At 32.4% G+C, this 16,434-nt stretch overlaps 2 protein-coding genes across 2 annotated transcripts in view; both read left to right on the top strand.

Annotated features, from left to right (window-relative positions):
* Positions 1–15,427, top strand: part of LOC111046324 (E3 ubiquitin-protein ligase FANCL-like) — a 27,784-nt gene extending 12,357 nt beyond the window's left edge. Inside the window, exon 6 of the mRNA XM_039431680.1 lies at positions 15,300–15,427. The gene's annotated coding sequence lies outside the window, so the exon portion shown is untranslated. The remainder of the gene's footprint in view (positions 1–15,299) is intronic.
* On the top strand, positions 7,781–16,022 carry LOC120352054. Its single transcript, XM_039431505.1, has 7 exons — positions 7,781–8,002; positions 8,407–8,505; positions 8,908–9,138; positions 9,614–9,788; positions 10,212–11,752; positions 15,300–15,361; positions 15,923–16,022. Exons 1-7 carry the CDS (start codon positions 7,847–7,849, stop codon positions 16,020–16,022), a joined length of 2,364 nt encoding a protein of 787 aa, XP_039287439.1. The 5' UTR covers positions 7,781–7,846.
* The last annotated feature ends 412 nt before the right edge of the window (positions 16,023–16,434 follow it).

Consider the following 16,434-nt stretch of genomic DNA (forward strand, 5'->3'; position numbering starts at 1 on the left):
GAAATAACTCAACAATAACTTCAAGTTATTAATGATATAGTGAGCTTCACTTTAAACTATCAGTTATGGTTCAATGAAAAGCTTGATGTTTCGAATTTAACTATAGAAAAGTATATATATATAAAACTTTGATTACTAAGCTGTAAATTACTATTAGAAGAATAGTTTTTCTCACATTAAAAAGAATTCTTAAATTTACGATCAGTGAAGTCTAAGGATTTTTATTATTATTAACACGACAAATTCTGTAAGCATGTTTATGCTGTATCATGATTTATCAGCGATGATATCAGCTTATGCAAATTAATTGATTAAAGACGATTTTCGAGACGTTTTTTTAAGTAGGGATGTACTTGAGATAGGTTTGACAATATTGAATGCGTTATTCTATACATATTGATAAGGGATTGGAAAAATGAAAGAAAGTATATTATTGAACATTTTATAAAAGCAGGAAGGTGAGATGTATACAGCAAAACGATATTTATAATGAAAAGGATAAAGAAATATACAGCCTACAGCCATACATACGTATGTGTATAATTCATTTCATTCATTTATTATGTTATAAGACTAGCAGGTAGCAGCACTCCGCAAGGGCCCAATTAAAAACTTGACAAATTGAAAAATTGAAGAAATTAAAATAGGCCTATAACCATGCTCGGTAAACTAAGAATCTATATGCAAAATTTCAAGTTTATCAGTTGAGTAGTTCAGACGTGATGATGCGTCATTCGTGAATTTCCTATCCCGTATTTGTATAATCCATTTATTTCCTTTATTATATTATAGATATATATAATTACCCAATTTTAAACAGTTACCGTATATTTATTTTTTAAAATGGTGCACATAAACCAATTTTACATCAAATTACTTACTAACAGTAATTACTTTTATGATGATGTGTTTATTATAAGTGTTTTATGTGCCCACCTTTTGAGGCTCGGACCCTTATAATAAATACATCATCTTAAACTTGATACTTCTGTGAGTAATTAGATGTAAAATTGGTTTGTGTGCACCATTTTTTAAAATAAATATAACTGTTTAAAATTTGGTCATTTTTTTTGAAACACCCTATATTATCCATACCACTATATAATAAAAGAAAGAACAGGCTTATACACGTGCAGGATAGAAAATTCACGAATCATCACGTCTGAACTACTCAACTGATTAACTTGAAATTTTGCATATAGATTTTTAATTTACCGAGGATGGTTAGAGGTCTATTTTAAATTCTTCAAGATCTCAGTAGGTCGAGTTTTCAGTTTGTCAATTTTTTAATTAGACCCTTGCGGAGCACGGGCTACCTGATAGTATTATATTATAAAGATATAGAGTAAGCTTCCTTATTTATTCTTACAAAATACATATTCTTACATTTATCATATTATTATTACATTATCATAGAATAGCTACACTTATTCATCTATATAGACACAAAAATAATACAATGATTGAGAGAGAACAGGCTCTTTCCAAAACTGTTCCTCTAACAAATGTTTATGCATGAAAACAAGATCCTAAATCAAAAAAAATATACTGTTGATAATGTTTCAAATATTTTTGATTCCTCTACATATTTTATTTATGCCTGATTTACTACAGATAGGTGTTAATCCTACTACTTGAAAACAAACTTTAAACAATTACCAGTAAGAGAAAAACCGCATTTTTCAAGTTTTTAGAATCTTCAATCACTTGTGGCTGAAACATCTACATAACATTTTGGTTAGGATTGGTGCTAGAATACGTGAATTCCAAGGTGAAGAAAAGATTGGAGAAGATGAATAAAATGATGAAGAAGTCCTTTTTTGAGATGTATCATTATGAAGAGGAAGAGTTGATGACAAATCACTGTAGGCAGACGAAGATACGGAAAAGGTGATACGCGTCGGCGTTACCAGTTTCTATGAGAATCACTACAAACTGACACCACTCCTTATCCATTACACCAACGCGTCCAATTAGATCAATGCTGCAAGTCTGAACTACACTGGTACTTTATTAGAATATAGTCTCTCAAGTTGGATACTTTGGAATCACTTAAATCTGACACAATTCTTTATACATTACACCAACGCTGCCCATTAGATCAACACTGACAAGTTTGCACTACACTGGTACTTTATTAGAATACAGTCTGTCAAGTTGGATACACTGTCAGCATTCCTTATCAATAGTACCAACCTTCCGCATTCAAATAATGCTGACAGTATGGTGATGGACACGGGTGCTATATTGGAAAACAGTGAAAGTGGAAGGGGTTGCTTATAAGCGAGCCACGCCAAAACATTTCAAGCAGTCGAGTTGCTGATTATCTGGTGTCAAAATGAAGTCAGTGCAAGTTATTTTTGTGGCAACTTTAGTTGCATCTCTGTTGATAGCTGCTTATGAGGCAGCTGTGGCTTTGGAGTTGCAGGAAGGTTTGTTTTAAGATGAATTTATTACAATTTTTTATTATTCTTCACAGTAGAGATTATTTCCATGTGACGAACACTATTTTCGGCTGTTGTGGCCTAAGAGTTACAGGAAAGTTTGTTTTAAGATAAATTTATTAGAGATGTTTATTATTATCTTTCACTGTAGAGATGGTTTCCATGTAAGGAACATCATTTTGTATCGTGGTTTTTATCCTATCTTGAAATATTGGTGAGTTTAGTGAGGTCCACGTTTTTAACGGCACTGGAGAAAGATAGCAGAATTGCCGATTCACTGCCTTCTATAGAGGATAGCTGAAACCAGTATATCTGATATAATATTAACTGTTCATTCTTGTTTAGAATAATCAATTATATTTTATTCGTCAAGAAGATATTTTTTTTAATAAATTTTTATAATTGGGATTGAATATTTTGTTGATTAATTGTAGTTGATATTTCTAAATTGTTGAAAAACGAACAGGCAACGTTGCGGAGCTAGAAAAGGATAGCGCTATCTGCTTTGTCGAATGATAGTTGATTTTATTGATTGCTGTGCTAGGTCTCGACAGACCCATTGCACAAAAACAGCATTACAAAATATAATATCCAATAAATTAAACAAAATAAACAATAGTATCATGAAAACAAATAGTATTTTGTAAAAATTTGATAACTTAATCTAACATAACTTGAAGAATAGACAAGGATAGCAACACCAATTTTGATAAAATACTGTCATTATAACGTGAACCTCACTATAATTTAACTTTAGTTCACTTCATGTACTTTTACAATAGTAACTGATTACTTGTAAATCTGGACGCGTTTCAGGGCGCTGAGTCCCATCTTCAGCAGGCAAGGCGTAACTTAATACTGAAACGTGTAAGTCTTGTTGGGGTTCTCAAGCTTGTAAGTCTTACAAGTTCAGATATTAAGATACTCCTTGCCTGCTGAAGATGGACTCAGCACCCTGAAACGCGCCCAGAACTTACAAGTTAGTAGTATGTTGAATGTACTATTGTTAAAGTGGAAGAAGTGAAACATGAAGTTGAATTATTTTGTATTTTGCAATTTTGTTTATTTTGCTGTTGGACTGATGATTTCCCAATCATGAATTTATTTTGACTCTAAGTATGGAATCATAATTACTAGTAGTTCTGTGAACAGTAGACCTCATGCAGTATTCTCATCCACAAGTACCTGATTGAAATTATAGACCTTATGGAAATACAGCAATAGACTGGCTTCTCCACACATCTGTGTAATCACTTGTCAGCTGATTTATAATGAATAATTCTGTAGTCTGATTTTTACTCTAATATTGGCATAATAAGGAGGCTCCTTTTTCCTTTTATATTATCCTTGAAATGCAAAATTTCCAAAAACCTTGTATATACGTCGACGCGCAATTTAAAAAGGAACATACCTGTCAAATTTCATGAAAATCTATTACCGCGTTTCGCCGTAAATGCGCAACATATTTATTTATTTATTTATTTATATATATTACATGTCAAAGGCCATTACAAGAAAAGCATGGACAATTGTCATACAAAAATCAGTCAATAAAAACATAATCTAGCAATTCAAGTTCTTATTTCTAAACAATGCATTATATTAAGATGACAAAAGTAACTATGACTATGATGCACACTATTATAGATACCAGTAACACAAAAAACAAACATTTATAATATTTATATAACATTTATATAATAGTATATTTCGCACCTAGGGCCGAAAATGAGACTTTTCCGGCTCGAAATCGGTTTCTCGGCCTACGGCCTCGGACTAGAAAAGATTGAGAGCCGGAAAAACATTTTTGCCCATGGTGAGAACGTTATTTTTCGCCACACAGAAAAATAAACAATATAAATATGAGAATAATTGTTTATTAGGCACTTCCGAAAGCAAAACAGGAAGGTCATAGCTCTAGCAAATCTGAGGTAATCTGAATATTAGGAAGTTGTCCAAGTATGTTTATTTTTTATTCTGATTTGTCTAAATAACCTAAAAGATTATGTTCAATTATGTAAGAGGTTGAGTTTATACTTTGTATTCTTCCAAATGATATTATTATAAATGTTTTGATTCTTGAATAATAAACACAAATAATGAAAAGTTTTTTGATCAGCTGTTTTAGCACACTTGAAATTTGGCAAATCTGAATGTCAACGTCAACAATGCTTGTTGTCGTTGACTTCGGAAGTTTAGGTTAGAAGTTCTACCCTACTCTGAAAATCGAATTTGAATAGTTTATAATATATATCCTATCTGTATTTTATTCATCCAAATAAAATGATAGTATCTTATTGCAGAATACGTATTCAATTCTAGAAGCATAAACTGATTCCGTTTCATAAAACCATTTTGTAAACACGTTCACATCAAATCAGAATCAGCTGACTTCAAGGTTATTTTACAGCCCTAGGGCCGTAAAACTTTTACCGGCCTGGTCGGAAAACAATCATTTTCGGCCTCCATATGACGCACGAAAACCAGCTCATTACATCCAAGTGGGGCGAAAACATATAAACATTCAAATATTGAAACATTTAAACATTAGACCTCACTTCGCTCGGTCAATAATAATCCGGAAGTAATAATCGTTACTTGACAAAAGAGAACTTGTGTATCAAATTGAAAAACCATTGAGTAGGCATTTTCATATTTCAAGCATCTTCAACATTCGTCTTTTTTGTCAGTTGAAAATTTAAGTATATTTTATTTCTATTTTATTGTATTATTTCATCCTTTTGATTAGGCTACACTCTTATGTATTGTCTCACTAATTTTAGTGATATTAATTTCATTGTCCTTAGAATTCCTTATAGATGACTTGAATGTTCTCATTCATTTATGTTTGGGATGAAAAATTTTAATTATTGTGTCTCACTTTATGTTAATTATTATAAATTAGAAGAGACCACGTATTTAACATTACTGACATAGAAAAATAATTTTTTGTTCGATTTTGTTGAGTCAAGAAGCCAACATATTTATTTGAAGAAATGAATTTATTTCCTCCAGTAAAAACCTATACAAAATGCTTCATATGCTTCGAAAAAAATAAACCACAAAACCATAATGTTCTCCATAGAGAAATACAGCCAATGTTCCACAAAGCCAATGTTCTCATTACAATGAGATTGAAACAAATCTATTTACCCAACTCATTAAACGATTTCAGAAAGCACACCATTACTTGAAGGAATATCAACAAGCGTGTCATTAGATTTTGAACTAGTTTTCAAACAAATTAGTTGTTATCTTTCCACTAAGATTAAATCACTATCGTTTGTACATTTTCTTAGAACTAGCAACTCAGTGAAATTAGTATCCAAAGGCTATGCTCAATTAGCCAACTGATTTTTTAATTTGTTTGATGGTTTATCATTATTCAATTTACTGTGTTTTCTAAGTGATTATTCCTAAAAATAATCATGACTCATTTGTTTGTTCCATTTTATCACTTTGATACGTCTTCTTTCGCTGACAGTTCAAAGTGAATCTCAATATGAATGATTTTCGAATAATTTTATCATTATTTAAATGTTTTACATTAAGTTAATTTTATCATTATTTACATTAAGTAAATTGTTGGCCTTAGTAATAATTTTCTGTTGAGAGCAAGTTTCATTATTATTGTATTACCATCTCATACAGATCTAAGTAGCTCGGTATGGGCTCACACTCATCGGCATCTTATTTGGCAATAAATTTTATAATTTGATTGTATGGTAAGAGATATAGTGGTATTTCTCCATAAATGAAAGGAAAAGACGTTGATGTTGTCAATAACACTATATTTGTTCAAAATTGATTTACTAGTGACTATTTATAAGCTATTTATAAGCTAGATTATGATTTGCTAGTGATTATTGTATAAGCCAAACAGAACAGGTTTCATGGTAACACCTACCACATCTTCAATCAATCAATCAAATAGTTCTTTATTTATCATTGCATTTATACAATATGAATAGTGTCATAAAATAATAATTCATAATGATCAGTTTAGAAAGTCTTGTAAAGAATATGGGCTAATTGATATTAAATATCGTTTAATGTTGAATATCTTCAGCTGAACTAATGTTGTTGTTATTGTTGAAGAATTACAAATAACCCCTTCAACAATAACATAACAAACAATATCAGTTCAGCTGAAGATATTTAATCAACATTAAAAGATATTTAATATGAATTAGCCCATATTCTATACAAGACTTTCTAAACTGATCATTATGAATTATTATTTTATGACACTATTCATATTGTATAAATGCAATGATGAATAAAGAACTATCATATTTGATTGATTGAAGATGTGGTTGGTGTTGGTTGCCATGAACCTGGTTCTGTAATGTAAATTAATTTTTCGCCCCACTTGGATGTAATGAGCTGGTTTTCGTGCGTCATATGGAGGCCGAAAATGATTTTTTTCTGACCAGGCCGGTAAAAGTTTTACGGCCCTAGGGCTGTAAAATAACCTTGAAGTCAGCTGATTCTGATTTGATGTGAACGTGTTTACAAAATGGTTTATGAAAACGGAATCAGTTTATGCTTCTAGAATTGAATAAGTATTCTGCAATAAGATACTATCATTTTATTTGGATGAATAAAATACAGATATCATATATTTTATAAACTATTCAAATTCGATTTTCAGAGTAGGATAGAACTTCTAACCTAAACTTCCGAAGTCAACAACAACAAGCATTGTTGACGTTGACATTCAGATTGGCCAAATTTCAAGTGTGCTAAAACAGCTGATCAAAAAACTTTTCATTATTTGTGTTTATTAATCAAGAATCAAAATATCGATGGTGTTATGCCAAAAGGGCCAATCTGCTTTTTTCTCAAAGGGCCAATCTATTTTACACGTTAAAGTTCAGAACGGAAGAAGGGCCAATGTGAAAGGAGTAATTTGGGCCAATCTGCAATCAGTCATATCAAAAGGGCCAAACTGATTCAACTGCTTGGGCCAATCTGCTGGCCAACCTTGATTCAATGGGCCTATCTGCTGTTTTGGTTTGCATTTCTTATAATAATAGGCCTAATTTTTTTTTTACTATATTGATAATTATTATTAGTTTAATGTCATCAATTGATTTTCGTTTGGGCTACTGTTAATTTTCACATTTCGCATAATAATAACTTGTTTTTCTTCATTGATATCATCGATAGCGATATCTTATTGCATCGGTGTTCGAGAAAAACACATTGATAATAATAATGCTTATTGCTCCAGTGTGCAAGCCATCTGATTTCTGTCACAGCTGATTATAGAACTTCCTATTGAGGTTATAACCTTACTCATTCTGTTCATTTCACTTCCGGAATCAGATTTATTCAGCCTCGTGTCTTTCGTGCACTAAACTTCAACTCGGTTAAGTTTGTTTTTGAGAGAAGAAATAATGAGTGCTGATACTAGAAAAGACGAATATTTTGTGAGTCGCCGAACAAAACTTATAGTTTCATTAGCGACTAAGGATAAAGATAATGTAATTATTCCTTTGCAAGCAGGAAGTGATAGCTGTAAAGATAAAGACAAGGATGCGAATTCTGCTCTGGTAAGTATTCTTCTAAAAATCATCATAACATAGGCCTATTTATGAAATTTAATAAACGTTTTTGTAATCTATTAATACATAATTGAATATGGAAATATGAGTGGCACAGTCTTATGTTATAAGAATTGTGCTTTTGGTGTGATACTTTACACAATATTATTGTTAAAAGAGTGTCTGCATACCGTACCTATTTTCTACTTTGACTAGGATATGCTTTAAGTTTTGATGTAAATTTCACCCATTGTTGTTCAAAAGAACAAATTCCTTTATATTTTTGACAAAAAACAATGATTTTATAATATCTACAATCTTTTAAAAGATTAAACATACGTTTTTAGAAACGTTCATACATTTTGTTCAATTCAAATTATAATAAATTGATACACACTATGTATTTGTTACAGACTACCTCAAATGACAATTTTTTGAATGACAGGGAATTGAAAACTCCCCAAAATGATAGCTGTAAACATAAAGACAAGAATGGAATTTTTTTGGCTCCGGTAAGTATTAATATTCTAAAAATCATCATAACTTATTTATGCAATACAGGTTACCTAAATGTTCTTGTGATCTTTTGATATATGCATTGAATATAGAACATTGAGTGGCATAGTATTTTATAATTGTGCTTTTAGTGTGATCCTTTACACAATTACTGTTAAGAGAGTATCTACATACCGTACCTTCTTTCTTTTTTGACTAGGGAACACTTTTTAGTTTTGCGGCAAATTTCACCATTGTTGTTCAAATGCACAACCTACTTTATATTGTGACAAACAAACAATGATTTGTCAATATGTACAATATTTTAAAAGATTAAACTCAAGTTTTTAGAAACGTTTAAACATTGTGTTCAATTTTAGTTGCAATGAATTGATTTCCATTTTCATTACCTGTTACAGACTACCTCAGATAACAATAGTTCTGTAAATGACGAGGAATTGAAACATGGACAATTGGAATCTAAACATGGAATTTGTGAAATTGCATCACTTTTCTGTGGTGAAAATGATGACCTTTTGGAAGTGAATCAGCTCGATATACAGAGTCTCCCAGTCTCAATAATTGAGGAAATTGAAGATGGAGTTGAAATTGTTGAGACTTATGATGACATTCAACAAACCACATCTCATGTAAGTCAGTTTACTCCAGTCAACTAACTATTTAATTACGAAATGTTTCCTTATCCTATCCTTGAGTTCTGAATGAACTAAGTTTTAATTTTAAACTTTGAGGAGAACGTCTTTGTCCAGTAGGTACGTCAGTCAATTTGAATTGAGATAAATTCAATGTCTAATTTACACTCAATGACATTTTGTTTCCTATTAATTTTCACTTGATATTATATTAATCAAGTCAGAGATATTAGTAATCGATGATGGCAAGTTGGTATTTCAATAAGTGAGAATTGATAGTATTAACATCGCAGTTTCTAATGGATCAAAAAATTCACAACTTAATGTGGTCTCAACTGAGAAAATTGAATCTTCCCTCATAAACATGTTTTATGATAGTAACTATGGATTGAGTTTTACCATACTTCTTCTAATGTGTAACATTTATTTTCAATTCTGGTTATTAATAATAAATCTTAACTATTCTTTGCAGGATATTTTTGAAAGTAATGACAATATAGTTACTGATTCTGATGCCGAATTACTGCGTGACATTTCAAACATTGATGAAGAGAATCAAATACAAATAATGGATACAGATGAGAATCAAACACAAATGGAAACAGATGACTTAGGAAGAGAATCACAAGAGCAAGATAATAATGAAGGTGGGCTTATGTAATGAACTTAGGCTATGCTTTTAACTTTCTTGTGTGTCTTCTTGTATTGCAATGCAAATAAGATAGTAAAATTGTATTAAAATTCAACATTTTATTACATAGCATCACAATAATTGAACTTTTTATTAAACATGAATAGTTAGCCAAAAAAGTAGGAAACATAGGAAAGATATTGTTGAAAGTCAGTTGATTCATAATAGTTTGTGTATGAAATTATTGTTGATAAGAAATCTAATTTGCAGGCGTTTACAAAAATTCATACTAGAGTCCCATTATAACTTGAATTATTGCTCATGATATAATCAATCTAATATTCCAGCTTAGATTTTCAATTTGATTATTTGGAACTTCTATTAATACTATAGATAGTCAATCAACTAATTACAATTTGCTTTTCTCATTCTGTTGCAGTGGATGAAACCAGCAAAGTTGGGTCTGGTGGCAGACGAAAGCCCAAATGCAACAAGAAGAAGATTGATAGGAAGTTGTGCAAGGGAAAAGGAAAGGCATATACTACTTGTAAAGGTAAAGATATTCCTGCTAGAAAAGTGAAGCCCAGTTGTAAAAATATGTGTTTGAAGAAATGTGCAACTAAAATCAACATGGATTCAAGGCAGAAAATTCACAATGATTTCTGGCAACTTGAAAATGTCCAAAAAAAAGATTTCATTTTGAGATGTGTAAATAAGAATAAGAAGGCAAGAGAAACAGTTACTGGAACAAGTAGAAGACAATTCACTCGAAGCTATTTCCTACCATTTAATGAAGAATTTATTGAAGTTTGCAAAATGTTTTTTATGAATACATTAGATGTGGGTGCAAAATTTATAAGATACACTGAAGAACATGCTTCACCGTTGGGTAGTGCAGCTTCTGATAAACGAGGTCTTTCCACTCCTGCCAATAAGACAGGTCCACATTCATTGAAGGCAGTGAGAAATTTTATTGAAAGCCTTCCTGCAGTACCCTCACACTATTGCCGAAATAGCTCAAATAAGAAATATCTGCCTCAAGAGTTTGAAAGCTTAGCACATGTGCACAGACTGTACATGGAGCACTGCAAAAATATTGGTTTGAAAGCAGTATCAGAATCTGTTTTCAAAAAGGTATTCAGAACTGAGTACAATATTGGTATTCATTCACCTAAAAAAGATAAGTGCACGGTATGTGTAAGTTATAAATCTTTGCCTTCTCCAAGCACTTCCCAGCAAGAAGCACAACAGAAACACAAACAGGAAGAGGAAGACATTGGAAAAAGGTACAAGCAAGACCAAGAGAGAAGCAAGCAAAATGGAGATTTTATAACAACATCATTTGACATGGAGAAAGTGCTTAATACTCCCCATGGCAAAAGTATTCTTTTCTTCTATGCACGGAAATATGCTATGTACAACCTTACATTCTATGAGAGTGGAACTCAACAGACATATTGTTATATGTGGGGTGAGAGTGACGGACACAGAGGCTCAACTGAAATCTGCACAATTATGTGGAAATACCTTAATTTATTGGATGAGAGGGGAGTGAAGGAAGTTGCCCTGTATTGTGACAACTGTGCAGGGCAACAGAAAAATATAGCCATGTTTGTGTTAATAACGGAGTTTATCAAACAGTCCAAAACATTGAAAAAAATTGGATTGAATTTCCTTCTTGTTGGACACTCAATGATGACTGTTGACTCGGTACATGGAGTAATAGAGAGAAACATAGCCAAAAAAACAGTTTATGCGCCGAGTGAGTGGCCAACAATTGTAACAAATGCACGCATCAACCCTTTCCCATACGAAGTTATTTCAATGAAACGAAATGAGTTTAGAGATTGGAAGGAGTATTCAACAGGATTTAAGATTGAGAATGAAGAGGGTAGGAAGTTAATGATATCTGCAGTACAACGTGTGTACTGGTCCAAAACAGATGTGTTGAATCGTGGGACAATTGACGTTTACAGAAAAGTCTCATTTTCGGCCCTAGGTGCGAAATATACTATTTCGCCACACTTGGATGTAATGAGCTGGTTTACGTGCGTCATATGGAGGCCGAAAGTGATTGTTTTCCGACCAGGCCGGTAAAACTTTACGGCCCTAGGGCTGTAAAATGACCTTGAATAACAGCTGATCGTGTCCGATCCCGATCTCACAAAAATCATAGAGAGATAATCTCATAACGACTGTAATAATCTATATAATTATGTATCGTGAATCGCGGTATTATGTCTATAATATATTTTATAAATTACTGTTTAATAATTTAATATTTATTGTGTTTTTGATATCAAACAATGAATACAATGGCTGCATTGTCCATTGTCAGAAAGGTACGTATCGCAAGTATTTAAAAGTGAAGAATCGAATTTGAAATCAAAGTACAATAATTGTATCAATATTTAAAAGTGAGGTAGAGTAATAATTGTTTCTTTTTTATTATCGAATTCCACTTCTTAATGCAATACAATCAACTATAATAACAAGAAAATACAGCAGAGATCTGAAGTTTAAGGTAAGCCTACTGGTGAAACTCAGCCTTGACTAAAAAATTCCTAGTAATTTTTCCGTAATTCATTATTAAAACTTTTAGATAATTTTTCTTTAATATTGAACCATATAGAGAAAACATTAGGCCCACTCAAGATTGAATCTTCGAATGTTTTCTCTATGATTTCAGAGCAATATTTTGTTGTGAAAATGCCGGCAAACCGGCTTCAAATTAATATGCCGCTATACACTATATTATAGTAGCCTACATACGTTACCTGACTTAATTCAGAGTGAAAATTTTATTGTGAAACAGATAATAATATTAATTTTAATAATATAAGTCATGAGCCAAAGTCTGTTGTACCTTTGACTATAGAAAGAACCTTCTTCTATAGAAAGAACAACCTTCTTTCAATAGTCAAAGGTTGTACGCTTTTTAGGAGTGAAGTAAACTTTTTTAGAAGTATAGTTTACAGTATTATGTGTATGCTAAGAGTTATCAGTCAGGCCTCTTCCTTCAACAATACCCAATAGCCGAGAGCGTTAAGGCGTAATACAACTGAACTCAGCTCAGTGAATAACAAACACGATCTAGGTTCGAATCTCGGTCAATGACATTTTTTTTTGTCGATGAATTTCGACTTTTATTAGCTATTTTTTATATTAGTTACCATAATTTAAATTTCAATCAATTTTTTAGATATATTTTGAGACAAAACTGTGAAATATGCAATTATATTAATTTTTTCATCACATTATTTCAAAATAGTAATGAAAATTCTATTCATCCATCTATCCATGAGATATTGCACCGGGCGCAAAGCGCGAGCTATAAAAATTCAAACAATTATTCGAAATATTAATAGTATAAAAATATGGTCACTATTGTAAATTATTAATTAGTAATATTGAAATTAATTGACAGTAAAAGTTGTCATAACCAAGATTCAAACTATCAAAATAGGCTGTTTGAATTTTATTAATTTTTCAATTTCTTATAAATATTGGGAAGTTTTTTTTTTGGTGTGGCGAAAAATAGCGTTCACAACACGGGCAAAAATGTTTTTCCGGCTCTCGAACGCTTCAAGTTCTCAACTTCGTCTCGAACTTGAAAACCGCGATCTCGAGCCGGAAAACGTACATTTTCGACCCTAGGTGCGAAATATACTATTTCCTACAGTTACCTTGAAAAGTGGCCATTGCTGCACTGATTACAGAACGCAAAGAATCACTTTTCCGCACTAGTGCGCAAAGTGAGTACTTTGCGTACTCCAGATTTGCAGCATGACAACGCAAAATACTTAGTAGGTTATATGGAGCAACAGTGCAGCAAAATCAAAATGAAGTTGGTAACAGTGACTGGGCTGCTATAGTGAGCAGAGGTGAAATGAAGCACAACGCGCTAATTATTTTTCATTATATATTATAACCAAGGACAACGAGGACTTTAGGATTTTAGGATTAAGGTTTTTATCAATAATAAAATTACAAAGAAAAACATTTGATGGATTTCAGGCAATTTTACCCATAATTACTCACTTTTCATATTCAATGGTAACTGTAGGAAAACCTTAATGTGAAATACGTGCGCAAAGTTCCTCTGCTGCACTCAAGAAACCATTCCGCCCTCGCCTACGGCTCGGGCGTAAACGTTTCTCTCGGTGCAGCAAACTGACACTTTGCGCACTAGTTGCACAAATAACTATTTCCTACAGTTACGTTGAAAAGTGGCCATTGCTGCACTGATTACAGAACGCAAAGAATCACTTTTCCGCTCTAGTGAGGGAAAATTTTTTTCTGCACTCCAGATTTGCAACATGGCAACGCAAAATAGTTAGTAGGTTATATGGAGCACCAGTGCAGCAAAATCAAAATGAAGTTGGTAACTGTGACTGTGGTGCACGTTACAAGAATCTTGATGGGGTGGACAACATTCAGCACACAGCCGCCTTCATTCATTTACTACTACTACATTCCATTTTAAATAAATTAAGGTTTTTATTAATAATAAAATTACACAGGAAAACATTTGATGAATTTCAGGGAATTTTACCCATAATTACCCACTTTTCATATTCCATGGTAACTGTAGGAAAACTTAATGTGAAATACGTGCGCAAAGTTCCTCTGCTGCACTCAACAAACCATTCCGCCCTCGCCTACGGCTCGTGCATAAACGTTTCTTTCGGTGCAGCAAACTGTCACTTTGCGCACTAGTTGCACAAATAACTATTGAACCTTAGACCAGTTATAGAATAGATACGGCCTATTGTATATTCATACTGAAAGTCGATGAAGCCAACATCTACTGTCATATCTCCAAATCGTGACGTCAGCATCAGATAGAAAACTTTTCTGTAGAGTTTACCATTTTTTCCATAGCAGATTGTGTCTATTTCAGCGGGAGCGCAGCTGGAGTTTACCATTTTAATGAATAATAATTTACATCCTTCTGAAATAAACACAATCTGAAAGTTTTCTATCCGATGATGACGTCACGATATGGTGATATGGCAGTAGATGTTGGCTTCAGAGGCTAGACTTCCCAGCGTGTCTATTCTATAACTGGTCTAAGTTTTGAACAAATATAGTGGTATTGACAACATCGACGTCTTTTTCTTTCAAATAAAAATTATGTTATAAGTTATACAGTAAAGCCCTGCACACACACATCGATTTTTGTTCTAACGATATTTTGCCGTCCTTATGAATTCTATTAGATTAAACGGAGCTTGACAAACATAATCTGTTTGAAATCATCTGTTTAATTCAATAGAATTTATAAGGATGGCAAAATATCGTACGAACAAAAATCGATGTGTTTGTGCGAGGCTCAAGTGTTTACTACAGTATAAGTGTCAAAATAATATTTTTTTCCTTTTACTTTTTGCAATTGAGAATGTTTAATGTTTTGTTCCTTTGCCAATAAATTTGGTAGGGTAGCCTACTAGCTACTAGCTTTATTTGACAGTATTTATATGTATAAATATTCTGATATTAATGTTTTGAAAATTGATTATTTCAGATACAAAATGTGGAAAGTGCACGTATAATGGTAAAGAATATGAACAAGGAGCGATTTGGCAGGTAAAAGGAGAATGTAAAAAGATGATATGTGGGCGCCAAGATAAAAAACATATGCTAATCACGCATGAAACGTGAGTTTTCTTCTTCTTCTTCGTTTCTTCTTCCTCTATCTTTTTCTTCTTCTTCCTCTATCTTCTTCATTGTTTTCTGTCTTCATCTTATATTTCCTCAACTACTTTTCCTTCTTCTTCTTCTTCTTCTTCTTCATTGTTTTCTGTCTTCATCTTATATTTCCTCCACTACTTTTCCTTCTTCTTCTTTTTCTTCCTCTATCTTCTTCTTCATTGTTTTCTGTCTTCATCTTCTATTTCCTCCACTACTTTTTTCTTCTTCTTCTTCCTCTATATTTTTCTTCCTCTATCTCCTTCTTCATTGTTTTCTGTCTTCATCTTCTATTTCCTCCACTACTTTTTCTTGTTCTCATTCTTATTTTTCATCATCATCATCATCATTATCTTCTTTTTCTTCTCCTTCACCCTCTTCCTGCTCCTCCTCCACATCCATGAAATATTATCTATCCAATTTACTTTTCAAATTTGAATTTTATTTTGAAAATTTCAGTTGCGGTGCTTTATCTGCGGGATCAGGAATGGAGGTAGTTCCAGGTGATTCTAGCTTGCCCTATCCTGATTGCTGTTCTAGAGTTGTTCACAAGCCTTAAACCCCACATCATGCCTAATTTAGTAAGTACTCGCATAGCTCTGTCTTCTTCTTATTATTAAAGAGAGGAATTGGCTTATACTTGTACCGGATAGAAGATACATAAATGACGCATTATCACTTATATTTTATTATTAAACGAGCAATTTCTGTATATCAGTTTATTTTTTATATTTGGTTGTATGGTTATACACGTTCAACGGATCTCGAAAACGGCTCTAACGATTTTCACGAAATTTGGAATATAGTAGGTTTATGATATAAAAATTCGATTGCACTAGGTCTCATCCCTGGGAAAACTCGATGAAGGACATGAAAAGGATAATTCATCCTTTGAAAAACAGATGATAATTTCGTTGTCTCTCGATAACAGAAGATACGTGTACCTGTGTGGGAGAGAGACATAATTATTT

The sequence above is a fragment of the Nilaparvata lugens genome, chromosome 6, assembly GCF_014356525.2.
Source record: "Nilaparvata lugens isolate BPH chromosome 6, ASM1435652v1, whole genome shotgun sequence".
Lineage (NCBI taxonomy): Eukaryota > Metazoa > Arthropoda > Insecta > Hemiptera > Delphacidae > Nilaparvata > Nilaparvata lugens.